This window comes from Pelobates fuscus, chromosome 10 (assembly GCF_036172605.1).
Source record: "Pelobates fuscus isolate aPelFus1 chromosome 10, aPelFus1.pri, whole genome shotgun sequence".
In the NCBI taxonomy this organism is placed as follows: Eukaryota; Metazoa; Chordata; class Amphibia; order Anura; family Pelobatidae; genus Pelobates; species Pelobates fuscus.
The window spans coordinates 52,849,179-52,873,374 of NC_086326.1; the positions used below are offsets into that span (position 1 = coordinate 52,849,179).

Sequence of the window (24,196 nt, forward strand, 5' to 3'; positions counted from 1 at the left end):
TTTGCGTTCCATTCAGCCGATAGTTTTTAACAACAAAAGTCCTATGTCTCTATATAGTCTCATATTACACCGAAATCATACACATATCAAATCATTATATTGGAAACATATGAATATCTATTAAATAGTGCCCTATTGGATAAACAAATTAAATACCCCTTTTTTCATCCTCACAGATATAAGGATTAAGAAATATACAAATAGCTAATATTTAAAGTGACCATATAGCCATAATATATGTGCATCAGCACAATCCTTTTTTAAAAGCCCTAAACATATTGATATATGGTCTTTATGTTAAAAACATATATGGATGTATAAATATCAATTAAATCACACTTTCCTCCATTTTATCTTTACTTGTTTACAAATCACTCATATTTAAAGTGACAGTGCAATCATAGTGCATGTATATAAACATCTGTTCTCTAAAGTGGCAATGTGATCTTACATAGGATTCAATCTTAAAGTGAGGAAATAGACAGAAAAGAAAATATAGTATTAAAGTGACAGTGTCATCTTAATGGTTGTATATATTCTATTTGAATTTTAGTATGTAACCACTTCTCCATGTGAAAATTAGAGGAGCAAAATAAATTTAAATATCTACAATTTTTCTAAAATTAATAAAAATTAATTGAAAATTGTATATTAATAAATAATTAAAAATGAACACAAGTTAATCAATTATGTTAAAAAAATTACGTAAAAAAATGACAGAATTCGAAATTTTGGTTAAGACCGTGTGGAATCAAAGTATTAAAATTATAAATACATTTCATCTCCTCTTCTCCTATTTTTTTCTTAAAATCTCCACCTCTCCAATCCTTCTGTACCATTTTAATGGCACAGAAGAACATATTTTTTGGGTCATTTTTATGATGAGTTTTAAAATGATTTGAGACGCTGTGGGTTTCTATACCTTTTTTAATGTTTCTTACGTGCTCTGCAATCCTTATGTGTAAGCACCTAGTGGTTCTTCCCACATAGATGAGGTCACAAGGACATTTTAAGACATAAATTACATTTTTAGAATAACACGTTAATTGGTTCCTAATATTGAACTCTTTATCCTTTTGGTAATAAAAAGAAGTGATGTGTCTCTTTTTTTGATTAGATTCTCTACAGGCCAAACAAGATCCACATCCGTAAAAACCTTTGTTTCTATTTAAAAAATGATCTGCTTGCTTTGTTTTAAAACTACTTTTAACCAACATCTGTTTCATATTCCTACATCCCCTGTAAACTATATTTGGTTCAGGTAAGATTTGTTTTAAAATTGGGTCATCCTGTAAAATTGGCAGGTACTTTTTTATAATTTTCTTTATTTTTTTATTATTCCCACTATAATTGCATATAAAGGGGATTTTATTGGTATTCTTACTTATAGATTTTTTCTTCGATGTGCCTCCTTTATAGTTGATAAGATCTTTTCTTTTAATCTTCCTTACGTCTTCCATACATGTCGAAAGTTGCGTTGTATCATAGCCTCTTTCTATAAACTGCTGTTTTATTTTCTCTGCTCGTACTATATAATCATTATCTTGTGTGCAGTTTCTTTTTGTTCTTAAGAATTTACTTTTTAGTGCATTAGCTAGCCATGGAGCATAGGGACAGCTTTTTTTTTTTATCAATGTAGCTGTTTGCGTCTACTTCCTTAAAATGGTTCCTTGTATGTATTGTTGACCCTAAAGTAAAAATTTCCAAATCTAAAAAAATGATCTGATTGGCGCTATATGTTGATGTTAAAATAATGCCCCAATCATTATTATTTAAAAACTCTAAAACATTTTAGGCTTTCTTCGCCATCTTTCCATATAAAAAACACAACATACATACTAGGCTGAATAACTTTTTCTTCCCAATATGCCATGAACAGATTCGCATAACTTGGTGCGAACTTGGTGCCCATCGCCGTACCCGTAATTTGCATAAAAAAGGAGTCCTTAAACCAAAAGTAATTATTCGTTAAAATAAGTAAGATACCTTCCACAATAAAATCCACTTGTATATCTTTAAAACCTGATTTTTCTAAAAAATATCTTGCTGCCTCTACTCCCAAGTGATGTGGTATAATACTATATAGGGAGCTCACATCACACGTCACTAAAAGGTAATTGTCTTGCCAGTCTATTCCTTCTAAAATTTGTAACATATGTATAGTGTCTTTTAAATATGAGGGATTTTTAATAACTATTGGTTGTAATAATTTGTCTATGTACTCCGAGATTCTCGAGGAGACAGAATCAATCCCAGAGATGATGGGCCTTCCTGGGGGATTGTTTCTATTCTTATGCACCTTCGGCAAATAATAGAAGACAGGTGTTTTGGGATAAGGAATAGATAAATATATGTTTTCCTCTTCTTTCAATATTCCTAGAGTAAACCCTTTTTCAATAAATGTGTAAAACTTTTTTTGTATATCCACACTAGGGTTTATAGAGATTTTTTTATATGTATTAGTTCTAACAAAATCCTTTCTGCTTCTCGGACATAACTGTCTTTTTTTAAAACAACCTCCTCCTTTATCTGCCGGCTTTATGACAAAATTATCTTCTTTTTTACATTTTTCTATAGCTTTATATTCTGTCTGTGATAAGTTTTTTTTGGTATTTATTCAATTTTTTTACATTTTGTATTTCCCTCATTATCATTTTTTCATCAGAAATCATACATTTTGGAAAGAATTGGGATTTTGATTTTAATTCTGTTTGTATAAAATCTGAATCCGGTTCAGCAGCAACATTTAGTTCCTTATTAAAAAATATTTTTTTTTTAAAGATAGTTGTCTAATACATTTATTTACATCAATAAAAAAATTAAATTCATTAAAATCTGAAGTTTAATAACTTATAAGTTTAATAAATAACTTGATTTTTACATCATTGGAGTTCCTGCTATTAATTGCTGGGAGAAGACGATACCACTCCAGTAATCCAGAGAAGGTATCCAGACCGTCCACAGAGGGATTTGGATCACCCTTATAGATCCTAAAGCCATCTACACCAGAGCCAGGTTATTTTTATGGCTCTACTCTTGTGAGTGCATTCATATACAAGCAATATTTAATATAGTTGTGGGTTATCTGCACTATTGTATACCTCTCTGTCTTTGCAGCATTGCTGGACCAATTGAGAAGAGAGGAAAGTATATATTTTGCTCCACCTACTGTGTTTGTAATCTCTCATGTTCAGCCTTTCTTGTTTCACACCGAGGATGTCCTCCTCAGTGGCCCTGACCCTGTCAGTGACTACCTGTGTATCGTCTTGGATCACCACTATGTCCGCCGTCATAATCTGCCGGAATTCAGCCAGGTTTTTAATGTCCTGCTTGGTGGCTAATGTTGACTAGTCTGGCATGTTTGGGGCTTGCTCCTTGGAGCTCTGCAGTGTGGTCGGAGTTGCGATGAGCTCGGTGTTCTGTGTGTCAACCGTGGCCTCTCAGGCTTTCTGTGCTTTTTGTGTTGAGCCTGGTGCTGGAGTAGGGCCCCTATGCATCATGTGGGTACCTGATGGGGGTTTCTGTGAGTGCCATCCCATCATGGAGCGCTGGTCTGGCGAGGAGCAGTGTGTGGGCTCTGACTACGATGTATTCCAGAGTGTGAGAGGCCCCAGCAGCTCAGACAGTCAGAATGAGGGAAGATGGTAGGCTACAGACCCCTTCCTCTGTCTTTTTGGCCTGGATTTCTGGAAGAAAGGCATGAACCACTGCCTGGAACTGCACCAAGCAATCCTTCTGGTATTGGCAGTCATATGGGTAAGTTAACTCAGAATATTTAACAGATTAGGCTAAGCCCTGGCGGAGGTGAAGGAAATGGCGTTTGCTTCATTCCGAGGTTAAGCCCTGCACCCCCAAATGCAGTTTTAACACCTAAAAAGGTGCGTTGCCCTAATCTTTGGGTACATACAGTTACTGACAGCTCTCTTTTACTGTACTAGAGTACCAATGATCTTATGTAATAATCCTCTATTAGACAGTATCAAACATTCAATAACCAGGGAATTAAAAAGCAATGTCTTAGGTCCCTTTTGACATCCTGGCCTTATGAGACGGTCTAGCTGTTGTAGGAGCTACCATAGTTTGCGTGAGGACATTTACACCTGCAATGCACCAAATTTAGTGTGACTATAAGGATGACTACATTGGAGTTGATTCCTATACAATCTTGGGCACAATGTGAGGAAGCATAAATATCAGAGAAAATAGACCAAGCAAGATTTACTAATTTACTAGGACATCTAGATTAGCTCAATAGACCTTGGCATTCAACCAGTAATCCATCAGATCTATTTCTTATCTTCCACAATGTAGGACTATCTGAGCAAAGACATCTGGATGGAGACCCTACCATGATGTAACATTTAGTGACTTCAAAGGCCTGCATAGTTAACTCCTAGATCATGGACTGCAGAGAAGAACGACACTGTGAAATTCCACCTAATAGTAGAAGCAGCGCTTTTCTGTGCCAATTTCTGTGGAAAAGCCTTGTTGCAACTAAGATGGAATCCAAAATAGATACCCTGGTGCTTGGTTTGAGAGAACTTTAGGAAAACTTTACAGTGGCGGACCGCCAAGGTATGCCCGTCAGGGATTCCCTTTTCCCTAAATAAAAGTAGCCCCAATAATCTTGAGTGAAATATCGCCAGTATCACATATCCCCCCACACATGAGCCAAGGTTTAATGCTGGGAGTAGAACTGTTTAATGTGAGTACAGTCTTTAAATGTATACAGTCAGTAAACTCCTCCCCTGTGCCTGAGAGATAATTGAGTCAGGAACTGTACAAACTCAATTATCTCCATGTACAGAGAAGTATAACAATTTTAGAACACCCCAAAAGTACCCCCCAAATACATGGAAAACCCACAATAGTCCTGATCTGAGTGACCATCATATCAAAAGATTACTCAGATCGGTTCGGTCGTTTTTAATCACCATCACGGGGAAGTTTTGACCCGCCTGCCACGAGGTCGAAGCCCAAAAGAGTTCCAGGGAAATTGTGGCAGTGGCGGGTCTCCATCCGTGGGATTTTGTATGAAAACCACCAAGTTATATGAAATCTTTTTCTTGTAGAATGCTCCCCTTGTCCGATAGTTTAAAAGTACCTGGCCGAAATCAATTCCAGGCACTCAAAGTCCCGCTGCCGGCATTCGGGAGATCTACCATGTGCATTCTGTTGCACGAAATGGCGGCCACCCAGTAGAGCATTCTGTTAATTATTTCCTCTGCGGTTTTTGAACTGGAAACTTAACGTTCCAAGTTCTAATGAGGTTCTGGGGTCGTCCTCGTTCGGGAACAGAACCAGGTGGAAACAAACAAAATAAAACGAATATACATCCAACGACATAAGCCAAAACAATTGATGGGGCTATTCCTTCACATCTACAAATGAACCCTGCTCATTTATCAGAGCCAGATTTTAAGTACCTTCATGTAAGAAGAGCTCTTCAATTCCACAGAGATTCACAAGGTACAGGTCAGTCCTGTCTGGATACCCAGAACCTTGGTGAACAGGCAGTGAACAGACCGAATGGTAGGTAAACAAAAATGGTAATGGTGGTTATCAAAGGCATACTTGTGAAACCTATTTGAATATACGCTTTGAATATATCGGGATTTGAAAGTAGGCATCTTTCAGGTCTAGAGTGGTTGTAAACTAGCTCCCTTGCACAGACAATATGGCAAACCACAAGGTTTTTAACTAGGAGTTTACAAGGAGTAAAAGATAGAATGCAAAATACCATATTTCTGGCCATCACAGTGCAATCACCACAATGGTTTTCAAGTCAGACACCAAGTTAGAAATGCATAAGTCAACCAGGTATCCTGGAATTCTAAATGGAAAATGACAAAACCTCAAACTGTATCCAGAGGCCTAAATTAAACAGATACAAGGCACCCCTGAAACTCCAAAAGTCTTGATCCCAACAGGGATTGACATCAGATGTAAAGATGAATGAAGATTTGAGAATGAGGGCAGGATTCTTGGACTGCTACTCCAGGAGGAGGAATCAATTTTCCATGAAGATCTGGAAAAGCCACATAATTGGGACATGAAGATCTGGAAAAGCCACATAATTGGAAAAGCCACATAATTGCAACATAAAAGAAGCAGTAACGGGAACAGAAAGTCCCTTCCGTGGAAAGACAACACCCCTGCCCCTGCAAGAATGGATACTGGGCCAGAAAATCACTTTGCATTAAGGAATAACATACAAGGAAGCATCACAGATGAAGCTATTTTATAGTTTGATGAATCATATGCTATCCAGACTGTCAGCCGGAGAACCAACATTTTCCACAGTAACAGAAAAGTGGTCCCACCATTCCAAACAAAACTAAGAAACAAAAACCTAGATCTCTGAAAGTATTTTCTATGAAGATTTTCATATTTCTTGTCCACGGGGTCTTTGCGTGATTTTCATTCCTGGTAACGTAGTTAATGAGGAGATAACATAATCCTCATTAAGAACAGTTTTAGCCCTAATTGCCTCCGAATTGAGAAACCACCTCTTAAACTTGAAAGCCAGCATAGGGCAAGTGGGATGTTAAAGAATTTAGCCACTGCTTTGGACCCTGCTGTTGCAGAAGAAATCAACAGCAAAAGAAGAGAACGCATATGGTCCATCATACATGTAATAGTAGGATCCTATTCAGCCTGACTACATAAGACCTGACAAGAGTTTGAAGCAGCACAACATCTTTAGTGCATCTTTTGATCCCTGCTCTAGAGCATCATTAACCATATTTAAAGGGACACTAAAGTCAACCAGACCACTTCAGTAGTGTTGTCGCGAACCCGAAATTTTCGGTTCGCGAACGGCGAAAGCGAACTTCCGCAAATGTTCGCGAACCGGCGAACCGCGCGAACCGCCATTGACTTCAATGGGCAGGCGAATTTTAAAAACAACAGGGACTCTTTCTGGCCACAATAGTGATGGAAAAGTTGTTTCAAGGGGACTAACACCTGGACTGTGGCATGCCAGAGGGGGATCCATGGCAAAACTCCCATGGAAAATTGCACAGTTGATGCAGAGTCTGCTTTTAATCCATAAAGGGCAGAAATCACCTAACATTGACACCTGTCCTCAAAGCCCAGCCCTGATACACACTGACACAGAGCAGAATAGAGACTGTTCCCCCTACATAGGGTCACTTGGCAGATATGGATTGACACCTGTCCTCAAAACCCCTGATACACACTGACACAGAGCAGAATAGGGACTGTTCCCCCTACATAGGGTCACTTGGCAGATATGGATTGACACCTGTCCTCAAAACCCCTGATACACACTGACACAGAGCAGAATAGAGACTGTTACCCCTACATAGGGTCACTTGGCAGATATGGATTGACACCTGTCCTCAAAACCCCTGATACACACTGACACAGAGCAGAATAGAGACTGTTACCCCTACATAGGGTCACTTGGCAGATATGGATTGACACCTGTCCTCAAAACCCCTGATACACACTGACACAGAGCAGAATAGGGAATGTTCCTCCTACATAGGGTCACTTGGCAGATATGGATTGACACCTGTCCTCAAAACCCCTGATACACACTGACACAGAGCAGAATAGAGACTGTTCCCCCTACATAGGGTCACTTGGCAGATATGGATTGACACCTGTCCTCAAAACCCCTGATACACACTGACACAGAGTAGAATAGGGAATGTTCCTCCTACATAGGGTCACTTGGCAGATATGGATTGACACCTGTCCTCAAAACCCCTGATACACACTGACACAGAGCAGAATAGAGACTGTTCCCTGTCCACAGAGACCATGATACACACTGACACAGAGCAGAATAGAGACTGTTCCCCGTCCACAGAGACCATGATACACACTGACACAGAGCAGAATAGAGACTGTTACCCCTACATAGGGTCACTTGGCAGATATGGATTGACACCTGTCCTCAAAACCCCTGATACACACTGACACAGAGCAGAATAGAGACTGTTCCCCGTCCACAGAGACCATGATACACACTGACACAGAGCAAAATAGGGACTGTTACCCCTACATAGGGTCACTTGGCAGGTATGGATTGACACCTGTCCTCAAAGCCCATGATACACACTGGGGGGAGCTACTGTCCTCCCCAACCCCTGCGCGGTGGGTGGGGGCCATAAATCACAATGGGGGGACCTACTTCCTCCCCCCCTCGGCCCCCACCCCTGCGCGGTGGGTGGGGGCCATAAATCACAATGGGGTGACCTACTGTCCTCCCCCCCTCGGCCCCCACCCCTGCGCGGTGGGTGGGGGCCATAAATCACAATGGGGGGGCCTACTTTCCTCCCCCCGGCCCCCATCCCTGGGTGGTGGGTGGGGGGCATAAATCACAATGGGACGGACCTACTGATAGGAGTGGAGTATTGTTCATATCAGTTTAATACCTTCCGCGTCTCCTATCAGTGGACGTGTAAATGGCAGAGATTTTTAATTGTTGAATCACCTCCCCTTTTTAGGCCAAGGTGGGAAGATGCTTAGACCACTGGTATATTGGTGCCATCTTGGAGGATTTTAATTTTTGGTTTGGTTTTTGAAGCCACAGTGCTGCACCAGTGGGCCTAAAAATTAGGCATGTACACATGCCTGAAAAATTTGGTATTGTAGCAGCGGCCAGAAACATTTATGTTTGTTTCACAGGCAGAAAGTGCCCTAAAACATGGCGGCTTGAACCCTAGTTGGTGGCGGATAAGTCACGCAAATCAAACGTCATTCAGAGCTAAAATACAGCAGCGTGTGGACCATTTTTAGCCCAAGGCAGCTCATCTCATCAGGCCTTTTTTAAGCGAATGTATCGCCCAGTGTCAGTCCCTTCGGGATCCATCCCTCATTCATCTTAATAAAGGTGAGGTAATCTAGACTTTTTTGACCTAGGCGACTTCTCTTCTCAGTGACAATACCTCCTGCTGCACTGAAGGTCCTTTCTGACAGGACACTTGAAGCGGGGCAGGCCAGAAGTTCTATCGCAAATTGGGATAGCTCAGGCCACAGGTCAAGCCTGCACACCCAGTAGTCAAGGGGTTCATCGCTCCTCAGAGTGTCGATATCTGCAGTTAAGGCGAGGTAGTCTGCTACCTGTCGGTCGAGTCGCTCTCTGAGGGTGGATCCCGAAGGGCTGTGGCGATGCATAGGACTTAAAAAGGTCCGCATGTCCTCCATCAACAACACGTCTTTAAAGCGTCCTGTCCTTGCCGGCGTGGTCGTGGGAGGAGGAGGATGACTTTCACCTCTCCCCCTGTTAGATTCCCGTTGTGCTGTGACATCACCCTTATACGCTGTGTAAAGCATACTTTTTAATTTATTTTGCATATGCTGCATCCTTTCCGACTTGTTGTAATTCGGTAACATTTCCGCCACTTTCTGCTTATACCGGGGGTCTAGTAGCGTGGACACCCAGTACAGGTCGTTCTCCTTCAGCCTTTTTATACGAGGGTCCCTCAACAGGCAGGACAGCATGAAAGACCCCATTTGCACAAGGTTGGATGCCGAGCTACTCATTTCCCGTTCCTCCTCCTCACTGATGTCATTGAAGGTATGTTCTTCCCCCCAGCCACGTACAACACCACGGGTACCAGATAGGTGACAACGAGCACCCTGGAATGCCTGTTGTGTTTGGTCTTGCTCCTCCTCCTCCTCCTCAAAGCTACAATCCTCCTCTGACTCCTCTTCCTCACAATCCTCTTCCAGCGTTGCCGCAGGTCCAGCAAGCGATGCTGATAAGGCTGTTTCTGGTGGTGATGGTGACCACAACTCTTCCTCTTCCTCTTCACGCTCATCTACAGCCTGATCCAGCACTCTTCACAGGGCACGCTCCATGAAGAAAACAAATGGTATGATGTCGCTGATGGTGCCTTCGTTGCGACTGACTAGGTTTGTCACCTCCTCAAAAGGACACATGAGACTACAGGCATTGCGCATGAGCATCCAGTAACGTGGCAAAAAAATTCCCAGCTCCCCTGAGGCTGTCCTAGCACCCCGGTCATACAAATATTCATTAACAGCTTTTTCTTGTTGGGGCAGGCGGTCGAACATTAGGAGTGTTGAATTCCAACGTGTAGGGCTGTCGCAAATCAAGCGCCTCACTGGCATGTTGTTTCGCCGCTGGATATCGGCAAAGTGAGCCATGGCCGTGTAGGAACGCCTGAAATGGCCACACACCTTCCTGGCCTGCTTCAGGACGTCCTGTAAGCCTGTGTACTTATGCACAAAGCGTTGTACGATCAGATTACACACATGTGCCATGCACGGCACATGTGTCAACTTGCCCAACTTCAATGCTGCTATCAAATTTTTGCCGTTGTCACACACCACTTTGCCGTTATCCAGTTGCTGCGGAGTCAGCCACTTTTCCACCTGTGCGTTCAGGGCGGACAGGAGTGCTTGTCCGGTGTGACTCTCTGCTTTCAAGCAAGTCAAACCCAAGACGGCGTGACACTGCCGTATCCGGGATGTGGAATAGTACCTGGGGAGCTCGGGGGGTGCCGTTGATGTGGAGCAAGAAGCAGCGGCACAAGAGGACTCAGCCGAGGAGTTTATGGAAGAGGATGGAGTAGGAGGAGTAGAGGAGGTGGCAGCAGGACTGCCTGCAATTCGTGGCGGTGTCACCAACTTCTCTGCAATGCCACGCATTCCTTGCTTGTCAGCCGTCAGCAGGTTTACCCAATGCGCAGTGTAGGTGATATACCTGCCCTGACCATGCTTTGCAGACCAGGTATCAGTGGTCAGATGGACCCTTGCCCCAACACTGTGTGCCAGACATGCCATGACTTCCTTTTGCACAATCGAGTACAAGTTGGGGATTGCCTTTTGTGAAAAGAAATTCCGGCCGGGTACCTTCCACTGCGGTGTCCCAATAGCTACAAATTTTTTGAACGCCTCAGACTCAACCAGATTGTATGGTAAAAGCTGGCGGGCTAATAGTTCGGACAAGCCAGCTGTCAGACGCTGGGCAAGGGGGTGACTTGGTGACATTGGCTTCTTACGCTCAAACATGTCCTTGACAGACACATGACTGTGGGCAGATGAGCGGGAACTGCTCAAGGCGGGAGACGGAGTGGCGGATGGTTGAGAGGGGGCAAGAAGGACAGCAGTGGTTGACGTGGCTGAAGATGCTGGACCAGGAGGAGGATGGCGGCTTAGAGTAGGCGTGCTGCTTGTACTCATGTGTTGATCCCATAGGTGTTTGTGATGTGAGATCATGTGCCTACGCAAAGCAGTTGTACCTAGGTGGGTGTTGGACCTCCCACGACTCAGTTTCCTTTGGCACAGGTTGCAAATGGCATCGCTGTTGTCAGAGGCAGACACACAAAAAAAATGCCACACTGCTGAGCTCTGCAATGACGGCATTCTGGTGGTGGACACAGCATGCGTTGATTGGCGTGCTGTCGGGCTGACCCCGGGTGCCGATGCATGCTGTCTGACTGTGCCACTAGCTCCTTGCGACGACCCCCCCCGCTTCCAACTCGTCTCCTCCTCCTTTCTGTCTCCCCATCTGAACTTTCGCCCTGTTCTTCTTCTTGCCGAGCGGGCACCCACGTGACATCCATGGACGCATCGTCATCATCAACCGCTTTGCTTGTATCTGACAACTCAGAAAAGGAAGCAGCAGCGGGTACAACATCATCATCATCACACCGTACCTCCATGTGTTTAATGCTGCCTGCCTGAGACATATCCCTGTTATCTACATCCTCTAGCAATAATGGTTGCGCATCACTCATTTCTTCAAACGGGTGTGTGAATAACTCCTCTGACATACCAAGTAAAGCGGCTGTGGTGCTAGTTTTGGTGGTGGCGGCAGGCAGGTGAGTGCCATCTTGAGAGGTGCCTGAAGCTAAGCTGGAGGAGGATGGTGCGTCAAGGTTCCGAGCGGAGGCTGTACAAGATTGGGTGTCCTGTGTTAGCCAGTCAACTATGTCCTCAGAACTTTTCAAGTTCAGGGTACGTGGCTTCTGAAAACTGGGCATTATTCTAGGGCAAAAGGGAATCACAGCACCACGACCACGACGGCCCCTGCGGGGTGGCCTGACTCTGCCTGTAATTTTTTGGGGGATTAGTGGTACTATGCGTGCAAGCTACTGTGAGACCAGATATGATTGGCAATGTGAACTGTAACAGTTCTGCAGAGCACACACTGTAGGCCTGAGACACCCGCTTGAAGACAAGTAACTGCTATTCAATCTATAACAGTGAAAAATAAATTTTGGTTTTAAAAGCACGCTATAGAGACACCAGATATGATTGGCAATGTGCACTGGAACAGTTCTGCAGAGCACACGCTGAAGGAAGGACTGACAGAGCCGCTTGAAGACAAGTAACTGCTATTCAATCTATAACAGTGAAAAAAAAATTTGGTTTTAAAAGCACGCTATAGAGACATCAAATATGATTGGTAACTGTCAAAGCACGCTGGAACAGGTCTACAGAGCACACGCTGAAGTAGGCCTGACACCCAGACGCTTGCAGACAACTAACTGCTCTTCTATTACAGTGAAAAAAAATTATTTCTTTTAAATCGAAAGCTTAAGCTATTGTTAAAACAGATATGAGTGGTGGCACTGGGCAAGTAGGCACAGTATCCAATGTGAACCTCACACAGAAGCTGGCAGGCAGGCAACTGCTCTTCTATTACAGTGAAAAAAATTATTTATTTAAAATCTAAAGCTTAACCAATTGTTAAAACAGATAGGAGTGGTGGCACTGGGCAAGTGGGCATCCAATGTGAACCTCACACAGAAGCTGGCAGGCAGGCAACTGCTCTTCTATTACAGTGAAAAAAAATATTTATTTAAAATCTAAAGCTTAACTAATTGTTAAAACAGATATGAGTGGTGGCACTGGGCAAGTGGGCACAGTATCCAATGTGAACCTCACACAGAAGCTGGCAGGCAGGCAACTGCTCTTCTATTACAGTGAAAACAAATTATTTATTTTAAATCTAAAGCTTAACCAATTGTTAAAACAGATATGAGTGGTGGCACTGGGCAAGTGGGCACAGTATCCAATGTGAACGGCACAGAAGCTTGCAGGCAGGCAACTGCTCTTCTATTACAGTGGAAACAAAATTTTGGTTGTAAAAGCACGCTATAGAGACACCAGATATGAGTGGCAACTGTCAAAGTACGCTGGCAGGGTTGTGCAGGGCACACGCTGAAGGAAGGCCTGACAGAGCCGCTTGAAGGACACTGACTGTCTGCTATTAGCTTACACTGGAAACCTTTTTTCTTTGTAAAAGCACGCTAAAGAGACACCAGATATGATTGGCAACTGTCAAAGCACGCTGGCACAGGTCTGCAGAGCACACGCTGAAGTAGGCCTGACACCCAGACGCTTGCAGACAACTAACTGATCTTCTATTACAGTGAAAAAAAAATGATTTCTTTAAAATCTAAAGCTTAAGCTATTGTTAAAACAGATATGAGTGGTGGCACTGACTGTGCAAATGGGCAAGGCATCCAACCTGACATAGAAGCTGGCAGGCAGGCAACTGCTCTTCTAGTACAGTGAAAAAAATTATTTATTTAAAATCTAAAGCTTAACCAATTGTTAAAACAGATATGAGTGGTGGCACTGACTGTGCAAATGGGCAAGGCATCCAACCTGACACAGAAGCTGGCAGGCAGGCAACTGCTCTTCTATTACAGTGAAAACAAATTATTTATTTTAAATCTAAAGCTTAACCAATTGTTAAAACAGATATGAGTGGTGGCACTGGGCAAGCGGGCACAGTATCCAATGTGAACCTCACACAGAAGCTGGCAGGCAGGCAACTGCTCTTCTATTACAGTGAAAAAAAAAAATATTTTAAATGTAAAGCTTAACCAATTGTTAAAACAGATATGAGTGGTGGCACTGGGCAAGTAGGCACAGTTTCCAATGTGAACCTCACACAGAAGCTGGCAGGCAGGCAACTGCTCTTCTATTACAATGAAAACAAATTATTTATTTTAAATCTAAAGCTTAACCAATTGTTAAAACAGATATGAGTGGTGGCACTGAGCAAGTGGGCACAGTATCCAATGTGAACCTCACACAGAAGCTGGCAGGCAGGCAACTGCTCTTCTATTACAGTGAAAAAAAAATATTTATTTTAAATGTAAAGCTTAACCTATTGTTAAAACAGATATGAGTGGTGGCACTGGGCAAGTAGGCACAGTATCCAATGTGAACCTCACACAGAAGCTGGCAGGCAGGCACCTGCAATTACATTACACAGGAAAAAAAAAAAAGCAGCCTGATGTTATAGCCCTAAAAAGGGCTTTTTGGGGTGCTGTCCTTACAGCAGAGATCAGATGAGTCCTTCAGGATTGTAGTGGACACTGAATACCCTAGCCTAGCTATCAATTTCCCTATCTAATCAGCAGCAGCTAAACTTTCCCTCCTCTCACTAAGCATGCATCTTCCGAATGAATCGAAAATGGATGCTGGGAGGGAGGTTGGAGGGTGTGGAAGGGAGGGAGTGCTGCTGATTGGCTGGAATGTGTCTGCTGACCGAGAGGCACAGGGTCAAAGTTTGCCCAATGATGACGAATAGGGGGCGGATCGAACTGCGCATGTGTCCGCCCGCCGCGGCAAACGCGAACACGCTAATTTCGCCGGGAACTGTTCGCCGGCGGACAGTTCGGTACATCACTACACTTCAGCTCAATGAAGTGGTCTGGGTGCCAGGTCCCTCAGGTTTTAACCCTTCAGATGCGAAACTGCTATGTTTACATTTGGGGTTAAGCCAGCCTCTTGGATATCTTACTATTGAGAAATGCTTTCCTATGGACACTTTGAATGCGCATGTGGCACTTGCCGCGCATGTGCATTCGGCTCTGCTGACGTCACAGGGGGACTGGTATCGGCAGGTAAGGAGAGGTCGAGGGCTGGATTGAGGTAAGCTGCTGAAGGGGTTTTAACCCCTTCAGCACCATGTGAGGGGGACCCTGAGGGTTGGGGCACCCCCAGGGCACTATAGTGTCAGGAAAACCGCTTTGTTTTCCTGACACTATAGTGATCCTTTAAGAGAAGGATCATTGCACAGGAAGGTTGCATTTACAAAACCTTGCTTTACCCGATACTCTCTTATCAAGTGTTACAATTGCATCAGTCCACCCAATCATCCCAACAGAGCATCTCTGTAACCCAAGGTCCGGGAAGACTGGGAAGCTCAAGCTTATATTTAAATGCACTCTCATTACACTTGGGAAAAAAACACAGGGGATTTTAGACCATACTTGAGCACTTCAGCAACGCCTCACCTATAAGTAGCCTCTCAGGGAGCCTATTGTACTGGCCTGCAGGTGGTTCACTGATACTCCAAAAGTTAAATTAAAACATTGAAATTAACACTTAAATACTCAATGGAACCATTGCCTTTAGCAATATCGCTTTTCTCTTTGCTTTATTCTTGAAGTTACAGTTGTGGTATCAGTTTCTTGAATGCTAGCCTGGAGAGCAAAGGAATATTAAACAACTGTTCAAAGCTCTTTGCACAGTACATTCAATTTTTGTGGTATAGTTTTTTTCTCTTTTCGTAAACAAAAAGATCTTGTGATATTCAATGGTCACAGAGCTGTAAATGTGAAAAAGGAACCTACTGATAATTCCACTTTTTCCACATGCACACTTTACCCCCAATTGGGACTGGCATGCTAAGTTGAAAGAGCGTAAAACATGAATGATATCATCATCAAATATTTGGCTGCTTTCCTTGTATTGCCTTTTTGATGTGGCTGTTGCTAAATAATTTAAAACCAATTTAGAACGATATCAAAATGAACTAGGAATATTTTCACGAAAGAAAATGACCTGTTAAATGACCTGTTTTCTTTACATTTCTTATACAATATAATGAATGATAATTTTTATGAATTCTATAAAACTGAAACTGGCGTAGACTATATGCAAATAATGTATCCATACCCGTTGATGAGAAAATAAATTGGTTTATTCTTCCAGGTTCCCTATTGATAACTAGCTTTGTAGCACACGATGAAAGACAATTATCTGTTTATGACGTAATATCAACAGGTAAAAACAGGTACCCCCATGATGGCATACAATTTTCAAAAGAAGACAACCCAAGGTATTGCAAATGGGGTATGTTCAGTCTTTTTTAGTAGCCACTTAGTCACAAACACTGGCCAAAGTTAGCGTTCATAATAGTTTTTTGCATTTTTAACACACAAACAAATATAAATGCTAACTTTGGTCAGTGTTTGTGGCCAAGTGGTTACTAAAAAAGACTGGACATACCCCATATTGAATACCCTGGGTTGTCTACTTTAATAAAATATGTACATGTGAGGTGTGATACAGAGATTTATGACAGATAACAGTGTTACAATTTCACTATTGATACATTTTAAAAATATATATTTTGAATTAATGTCCCACTTGTACGTTTAGCCCTATAACTTTCCAAAAAAAAGCAAAGAACATGTTAACATTGGGTATTTGGGTATTTCTAAACTCAGGACAAAATTTAGAAAATATTTAGCACTGGTGTTTTTTGGCGGTTGTAGATGCGTAACAGATTTTGGGGGTCAAAGTAAGAAAACGTGTGTGTTTTTACATTTTTTCATCATATTTTATCATTTGTTTTATTGGAAAATTTTATGATATGATGAAAATAATGGTATATTTAGAAAGAGCATTTAATGGCGAGAAAGACGGTATATACTATGTGTGGGTACAGTAAATGAGTAAGAGGAAAGTTACAGCCAAACACAAACACAGCAGAAATGTAAAAATAGCCCTGGACCTTAACGGTAAGAAAATTGGAAAAGGGTCTGGTCACTAAGGGGTTAAAGTCTCTACCTAATATGTTTGTTGTCAAACATTTCTCTAATTCTCTTGGAAATGGAGAGGGATTTTTTTTCTTAATGTAAGCACAGCTAGCTGTTCATGTATTCCAGTACTGTTTTAACCAGGCATTAAATAAGCATTTTTACCTTTCAGTCCATACTTCTAGTTTAAATGCATTACCAGACGCTCTTTGTTCTCTTTAATACAACCTTTGTTTTATAGCTGGTTTGAAATCTACACCATAGATATAGGAAGCTCATAAATGTTATTGAAGCTCTCGTAGATGTGTAAAATAGGCAAAACATTTTGCTTTACAATAGATCCTAAGGTATGCTGGTCTTAAACTGAAATAGTGGACATGTTCTATAATCCCAGTGCATCATAAAGCAACATTTATTGTGTCTATATATATATTTCAATGCCAGGATTCATCCAAAAATGAATGCTTGTTACATTTCATGCAAAAGGGAATTAAAGGAAAGATGTCCTGTTTTGTTGAAAAAAAAAATGTTCTTTGTCATATTTTTAATGCATACATATAACTTATATTTCAGTATGTCTCCTGACTTGCCCTTGCTCCATGGGTTAGGCAATCTTTAAAGACGCAATTTAGATACCATAGCCGCTTCATCTCACTAAAGTGGTGATGGTACCTGTAATCCACTGGGGCCAGCTCATAGTACTGCGTTAAACCATTCTCAAATTATGTAATACTGAATGATGGTTACTGGGCAATTGAAGGTGTGGCAAAGTATGCGTTACAATCTGCCTAAACCATACCAACAACTCATGCCAGGTATGAGTGGACATGGTAGGCTGATTCTCTTAACCAGTCACTGCCAAAAGAGAAAGCATTATCCCCAGAAGCAGGAGAGGAGAGATGGTCATCTGACAAAAAAATACTTAACCCACAATTCCAATACAGTCAAAAGATCAGGTAACAAACAGTTTAACCCCAAACTTTGGAAGATGGCATTCAATCGCTCTGCCCCTCTACTTTCTTTTGTCAGCTGACAGTGGTCTGTTAGGGTTACGATGCTTGGAGCAACACTTTAAGCAGTAAAATGCTTAGGCTATAGATGATGTGTCAGGTTTTTATATATAATGAAAATAACAATTGAACCAAGCAGTGCATTATAGGGCCTATAGGCTGCAGAAATCCAAGGGCATGCACACGATCTGCCCCGTGAGATGCTCTTCTCCAGTGAATATACACAAGGGGTCTTTAAAAGACCAATGTGCACCAACCACGTTTAGTCTGCTCTCTTGAACTAGAACATTTTTCTGTTTGTTCTATTGAAAAAAAAATGTTTTCCTATCGAATATGTACACACACACTGTAAGTAAACAGTACCATTATTTGTGTAGTGAACATTTAATTGGCCTCATTCAACACTGCTGTTAGAGAAATTGGTTGCATTTAGCTTTACATATAAATATTATTGTGTTAATCATTACCTTTCTGCTCCATTACTTCTAGCTTGTCAGCGCTATATTCTCTAATTATCGGAGTATACTTACTAGACACTCTAGAGCAGGGGCAGGTAACCTTTGACACTCCAGATTTTGTGGACAACATCTCCTTTGATGCTTTTCCACCATCATGGCCATAAGAGCGTTATGGGAGACTTAGTCCAAAATATATTGCTTGCCGCAGGTTGCCTACCTCTGCTCTAGAGCTCAACATTTACAGCCACATCAGTTTTTAAAACATTTTTCCGAAGGCGTTTTGATTAAACGAACACTCCAAACAATATATCAACTACAGTGTGCTGCAATAGTTATGGTGCCAGGAGTATAATGGTTTAACTTTTTACTTGGGGTTTGCGGAGTCCTGCTCTCCGTCTCCACTAAGGCTACAGAAGAGCCAGAAGCTCTTGCTTGGAAAGTGCATAGTGTTTGAGATTTTTGTTTGTTAGTTTGTTTTTTAGAACTAATTTAGAACAGTTTGCCTATTTACAATGGGGGTGCAAAGGCACTACTGGCATGAAAGTCCCTAAAATGTATTTTGTAGTGATTATGGTGCTTTAAATATTCTCTTGAGTGTCTTTCCAGAATCGGCCTAAAAAGACCTAACACATTAACCCCAGTTTATGTCAATGGGGGTCTTCTTTGTACTGCTTTCCATTATCCGTGTCACAAACTCCTCATATTAACAAATGTTCAAGGAAGATTTCTAGTTTACCTGTTGGTTAATCTGTCTCCTTGCAAAGTTAGTGTTCCGTGAAATATGACAAAATTGAAAGCAGCGGTCTGTTTCTGTTTTGTCTATGGTGACATAAATCTATCTAGCACTGTACAGATCATTTTTAAATCACCGGATTTCCTCACCTGTGAAGGCAAGGTCCATAAAGTGCTACAGTGAAACGACACAGGTCAAACATTTCAAGCTGTAAATGTTTACGAAGCATTTGGGTGGAAGACACTAGCTTCACATTTTTATTTAAAATGCTTCAATTACTTTTTTATGTTTTTTATTTTGCTTATAGGAATCATACATACCAAGCCCGCCACAGAAACCACTGCCAGCGAATCCTTCGATTAAAAATGCCCGCTGTGACAGTGCCTTAAGCTCCATGTACGACCGTCAAGGAACAGAGCATCGAATCACTCCTGTGAGGTATGTGGACTATATTGTATAACAACGTTAGGAATACCACGGTTTGTTTTTCTCAAAAACGCTTATACCAATGCACTTTACAGCTAACCCTTTGAGTTGCATAATGCATGACCACTAACCTAGACTTTGACTAATTTTAGGGAAAAACATATTTATGTACTTATTAGTTTTTCTAAATTATTTTCCAAGGTTCCGACGTCCTCTCTCTTCTGCAAGTTATTCAATTAAGTTAAACGACCACTATAGGCACCCAGACCACTTCAGCTCAATGAGGTGGTCTGGGTGACAGGTCCCCCTAGTTTTAACCCTGCAGCTGAAAACATAGCAGTTTCTGAGAAACTGCTATATTTACACTGCAGGGTTAATCCAGCCTCTACTGGCTGTCTCCCTGACAGCCACTAGAGGCCGCTTCTGCAATTCTAAATGTGTGAAAATCGCATCAGATCACCATAGGAAAGTATTGAGTAATGTTTTCCTATGGGCGGTTTGAATGTGCGCGCGGCTCTGGCTGCACATGTGCATTCGGCTCCACTCAAGAGCTAACGTCGGCAGGGGAGGAGAGATCACCAGCACAGAAGGAGCCTGGTGCTGGATTAAGGTAAGTGGCTGAAAGGGTTTTAACCCCTTCAGCCCAGCGGGAGGGGGGCCACGAGAGAGGGGGGATTTAATAACCCTATAGTGTTTTCCTGGCACTATAGTGCTCATTTAATAAACTTTTTTCTTCCTGTGAAGTTGAGATTATTTTTGTTTTCTTCTTTATATAATCTCACACAGGAGGATGCTATGCACTAGCAGCCCATTGAGAGGGCAGAAGAGGAGAAATTATTGACTCTGCATTATGATTCCAAATTAACACTTCTTGTCAGGACATGTGTAGGGAGGCTGTGTGAGTCATAGCCAGGGAGGTGTGGCTAGGGATGCAGAAATAACTTGTAAACAGCAGCTTATTTATCAATGAGACAGCAGAGGCAATGATGAATGCACCAAAACCATCTTATTGAGCTAAAGTGGTTTTGGTACTTAGTCTTAGAATTCGCTTTATAAATAACACAAATGTATTGTTGTTTATTTCAGACCAGCACCCAAGTGCCCACCTCAACATCCTCAATCGATCCATCTGAAATGAGATGTTACAAATCCTTTGGTGAAATTTGCACTATGTTTTAGCTCAACGTTGAGTTTGTTTACGTACATCAACACAATGTAGATTGCTATCATGTAAAACTAATATTTTGAAAGAAGAACTGTGCTCGATGACCTTTGGTGCTATGCGATAGTGTGGTGCTCTAATGTGTTTCCTCAGGTTGTTGTAAATTATTAATTTATGTTTCATATTTAGTACAGTGCAGTGCATTGTATTAAAAATATTTAACCAGAGGAGTTTTGTTCGTAAAAAGGATTTTTTTTTTTTTATAATTGTTAATACACTTGAAACATTTTTACCTTTTTTATTACAACAGATTCTACATTAAGATTTGTTGTAACTTGACTATTTTTCAAAAAGCAGAAAACAAAAGGCACAATCTCAACTAGTAGCTTTAAATATACAATCCGTAACTACCCTTCCCTTCCACTTTAGCAAATATTACTGGAATTATTTAGTCGATAATACATTTGATAGAGTTCGCTTATTAACTTTTATTAAGAGGGTTAGTGTTATTGCAAAGATGTAGAGTTTAATGTTGTGGGCTCTCCAGTGACTATTTGCACTGTAGTTGGTCACTACGGAGATTATTAAGTGTCCATCATATTCATCAAAAGAGCACTATGATTGTACTTAAGGTAAATCACTCTGCTATGATCTCAAGTTAAGGTAAATCACTCTGCTATGATCTTAAGAAAGGGAGTCATTGGAACTTTTAACATAATTTACTGCACGATGAATCAGCCGAGTTGCATTTTGAGGAATACTCTCCATAATAGGTTACCGCACACTACAAGTAAATAAATAATACTGTTTCTGTTATTGGGGTTTATTTGCTAAGCAGTGATTCTGGCAACTCAAATATATAAAAGGCAAAATTTAGGTCAAGTAACAATTAAACGAGATTTGTGTTAATTTTGTTGGTTTTTTTTGTATGCAAATTTATAGCAGACATAAAACAGGTTTAAACAATTAATGCACCGTTGCCTACGCAGAGGCTCCGTATGTCCAGCAAAGGAAAGTGTATAGGAGCCTACGCAGAGGCTAAAGAAGGCATTACTCTGAAATATAAATCCGTACGTAGTGAGCATGCAATATCAGAGTTGCTTACGAGAAAGGCATATTACTTAGGAAAACACAGATAACCATATGTAAGTCAAATTTCTAACGTGCGGGAGATATGTATTATGGATTAAACAAATAGGAAAAAGCATAGTTGCTATGAATAGGCATATATAGGCATAATCTCTTTAGAGGATTACCGAAAGAAGTGATGAAGCATTCAGGAGTATCACTTCAGTCAGGGGTACAACTCTGCTTATGTTAGCCTGGGGGATCCAATTAACGGCTTAGCTGTACAACCTGACACTTCACTTGTCGGGTTTAATCGTCATGATACCAATGGGAAGTAGCACCCGGAACATTTGTGGTTAAAACAATGCGGGTACGCTCTTGTGGTAGAAAGCGTGGGTTTATGTCCCTACCGGTAGGATAGTGACTAAACTATACTATAAGTGGTAGAAAATAATATATGTACATGGATACTTATCATCCCAACGTTACGGTACCAATGGGTAGTGTCAACTGAAACGTTCGTATTTGGTACAATGCAGGTAAGCTCCTGTAGTAGAAAGTGTAGGATTGAGTCATTACTAGTAGGGTAGAAACTAAACTTTACCATAAATGTCAGAAAGCAACACACATACATGGGCACTTATCCTGGGTCAACTCCCTCACCGAAGAGGGACCGGAAAAGTGGGGGTAAGACCTATTGCGTGACGGTTATTACATGAGATTTGGCTCTGAGGCACTGTAGCTTTGCCATCCTTCTGCTAAGGAAAGAGACCTAGTCTATATTCTAGGAAAAGCAAGAATCAAAATAGAGGCTCATTGTGTTTTAGAAAGTCAAAATGAATGGCTTTTCAAACGGTAAAAGTATAAATATGTGAAAAGCTATTTTGTTTTCTGCACAAGCAAAACTGTAATACTATCTTCAAATTCAGTTTATAAGAAATATATATATATATATGAAAGTTTCCTCTGTATGTGAAGAAGGAATTTGACAGGCTTAAAGGAGCACTTTAATCAATATAACCACTACAGCTCATCGTAGTGGTTTAGATGCAAGGAGTGTTGTGTTATTTCCTTGATTTGTGTCCCTCAATTTGAGTGGTATGACAAAAATGGGGGCCCACCCGTCACTAAATGCGCTCTAGTGTGCTTTGGCTAATGTTGAACTGAATAATTTAAATCTCGGGCAGCTTCAGGACACACACACTCATCAGTCACAGCATTAAAGCTACTGACAGGTGAAGTGATAAACATTGATTTTATTGTTAAAATGGCACCTGTTAAGGGGTGTGATATATTAGGCAGCAAGTGAAAAGTCAGTTCTTGAATTTCATGTGTTGGAAGCAGGAAAAATTAGCAAGTGAGAAGATCTGAGTGACAAGGGCCAAATAGCGATAGCTAGATGACGGAGTCAGAGCATCTCCAAAACAGCAAGTCTTGTGGGGTGTTCCAGGTGTGCAGTGCTTAGTACCTACCAAAAGCGGCGCAAGGAAAGATAACTGTTGAACCGGCGTCAGGTTCATGGGCACCCAAGGCTCATTGATGTAAGTGGGGAGCGAAGGCTAGCCTGTCTGGTCCAATCACACAAAAGAGCTATTGTAGCTGAAATTGCTGAAAAACTTAATGCTGGCCATGACAGAAATGTGTCAGAACGCACAGTGCATGGCAGGTTGCTGCATATGGGGCACCAAAGCTACAGACCGGTCAGAGTGCCCAGGATGTCTCCTGTCCACCACTAAAAGCACCGTGGTGACGTAAACGTCAGAACTGGACCATGGAGGAATGTTGCCTGGTCTGATGAATCACGTTTTCTGTTCGATCAGGTGGATAGCTGCGTGCGTGTGCATAGTTTACCTGGGTAAGAGATGGCAGCTGGATGCACTATGGGAAGAAGGCAGACGAGCAGGGGCAGTGTTATGCTGCTGGGAAACCTTGGGTTCTGGCATTCATGTGGATGTTACTTTGACACATACCACCTAGCTAGAGATTGTTGCACACCACGTACACCCCTTCACAGTGTGGTAGGGTGCATTATCCTGCTGAAAGAGGCAGTGACCTCTTTTAGCAGGATAATACACAAATTGTTCATGTCTGGTTTGAGGAACGACAATGAATTCAAGGGGTTGCCTTGGCCTCCGAATTCACCAGTTCTCAATCCGATTGAGTATCTCTGGGATGTGCTGGAATATCAAATCTGATTAAGGGAAGGCCCCAACTTGCAGAATATATTGGTACAGATACCACAGGACATGGTCAGAGGTCTTGTGGAGTCTATGACTCGACGCATCAGATCTGTTTTTGCAGCAAGAGGGGGACCTACACAATATTTAAATGGTGTGGCTGATCAGTGTATGCTTTTGTGAACCACAGTTTTAACTATGGTGTCTACTTTACATACATATTTCAGGTTAAAAAGGCAATGTGAATCAGCCTACTCAGGTGCCTCTATCATGCAAGATTCATCCTTAAGAATATCAGTGTAGCGAAGTATATTTTGTCTTATAAAAGATTGAGGTTAAAAGTGCACACTTGCCCTTTACGTTTGTTTT

The 24,196-nt window shown here is 41.6% G+C and overlaps 1 protein-coding gene across 2 annotated transcripts in view; it reads left to right on the forward strand.

Annotated features, from left to right (window-relative positions):
* The window catches only part of ADAM12 (ADAM metallopeptidase domain 12), a 532,069-nt gene extending 510,660 nt beyond the window's left edge, over positions 1-21,409 (forward strand). For both annotated transcript variants that reach the window (XM_063434720.1, XM_063434721.1), the window contains exons 22-24: positions 19,302-19,432; positions 20,507-21,214; positions 21,246-21,409. In XM_063434720.1, coding sequence (XP_063290790.1) covers positions 19,302-19,432; positions 20,507-20,558 — 183 coding nt within the window. In that variant the 3' untranslated portion in view covers positions 20,559-21,214; positions 21,246-21,409. The remainder of the gene's footprint in view (positions 1-19,301; positions 19,433-20,506; positions 21,215-21,245) is intronic.
* Positions 21,410-24,196: the final 2,787 nt, after the last annotated feature.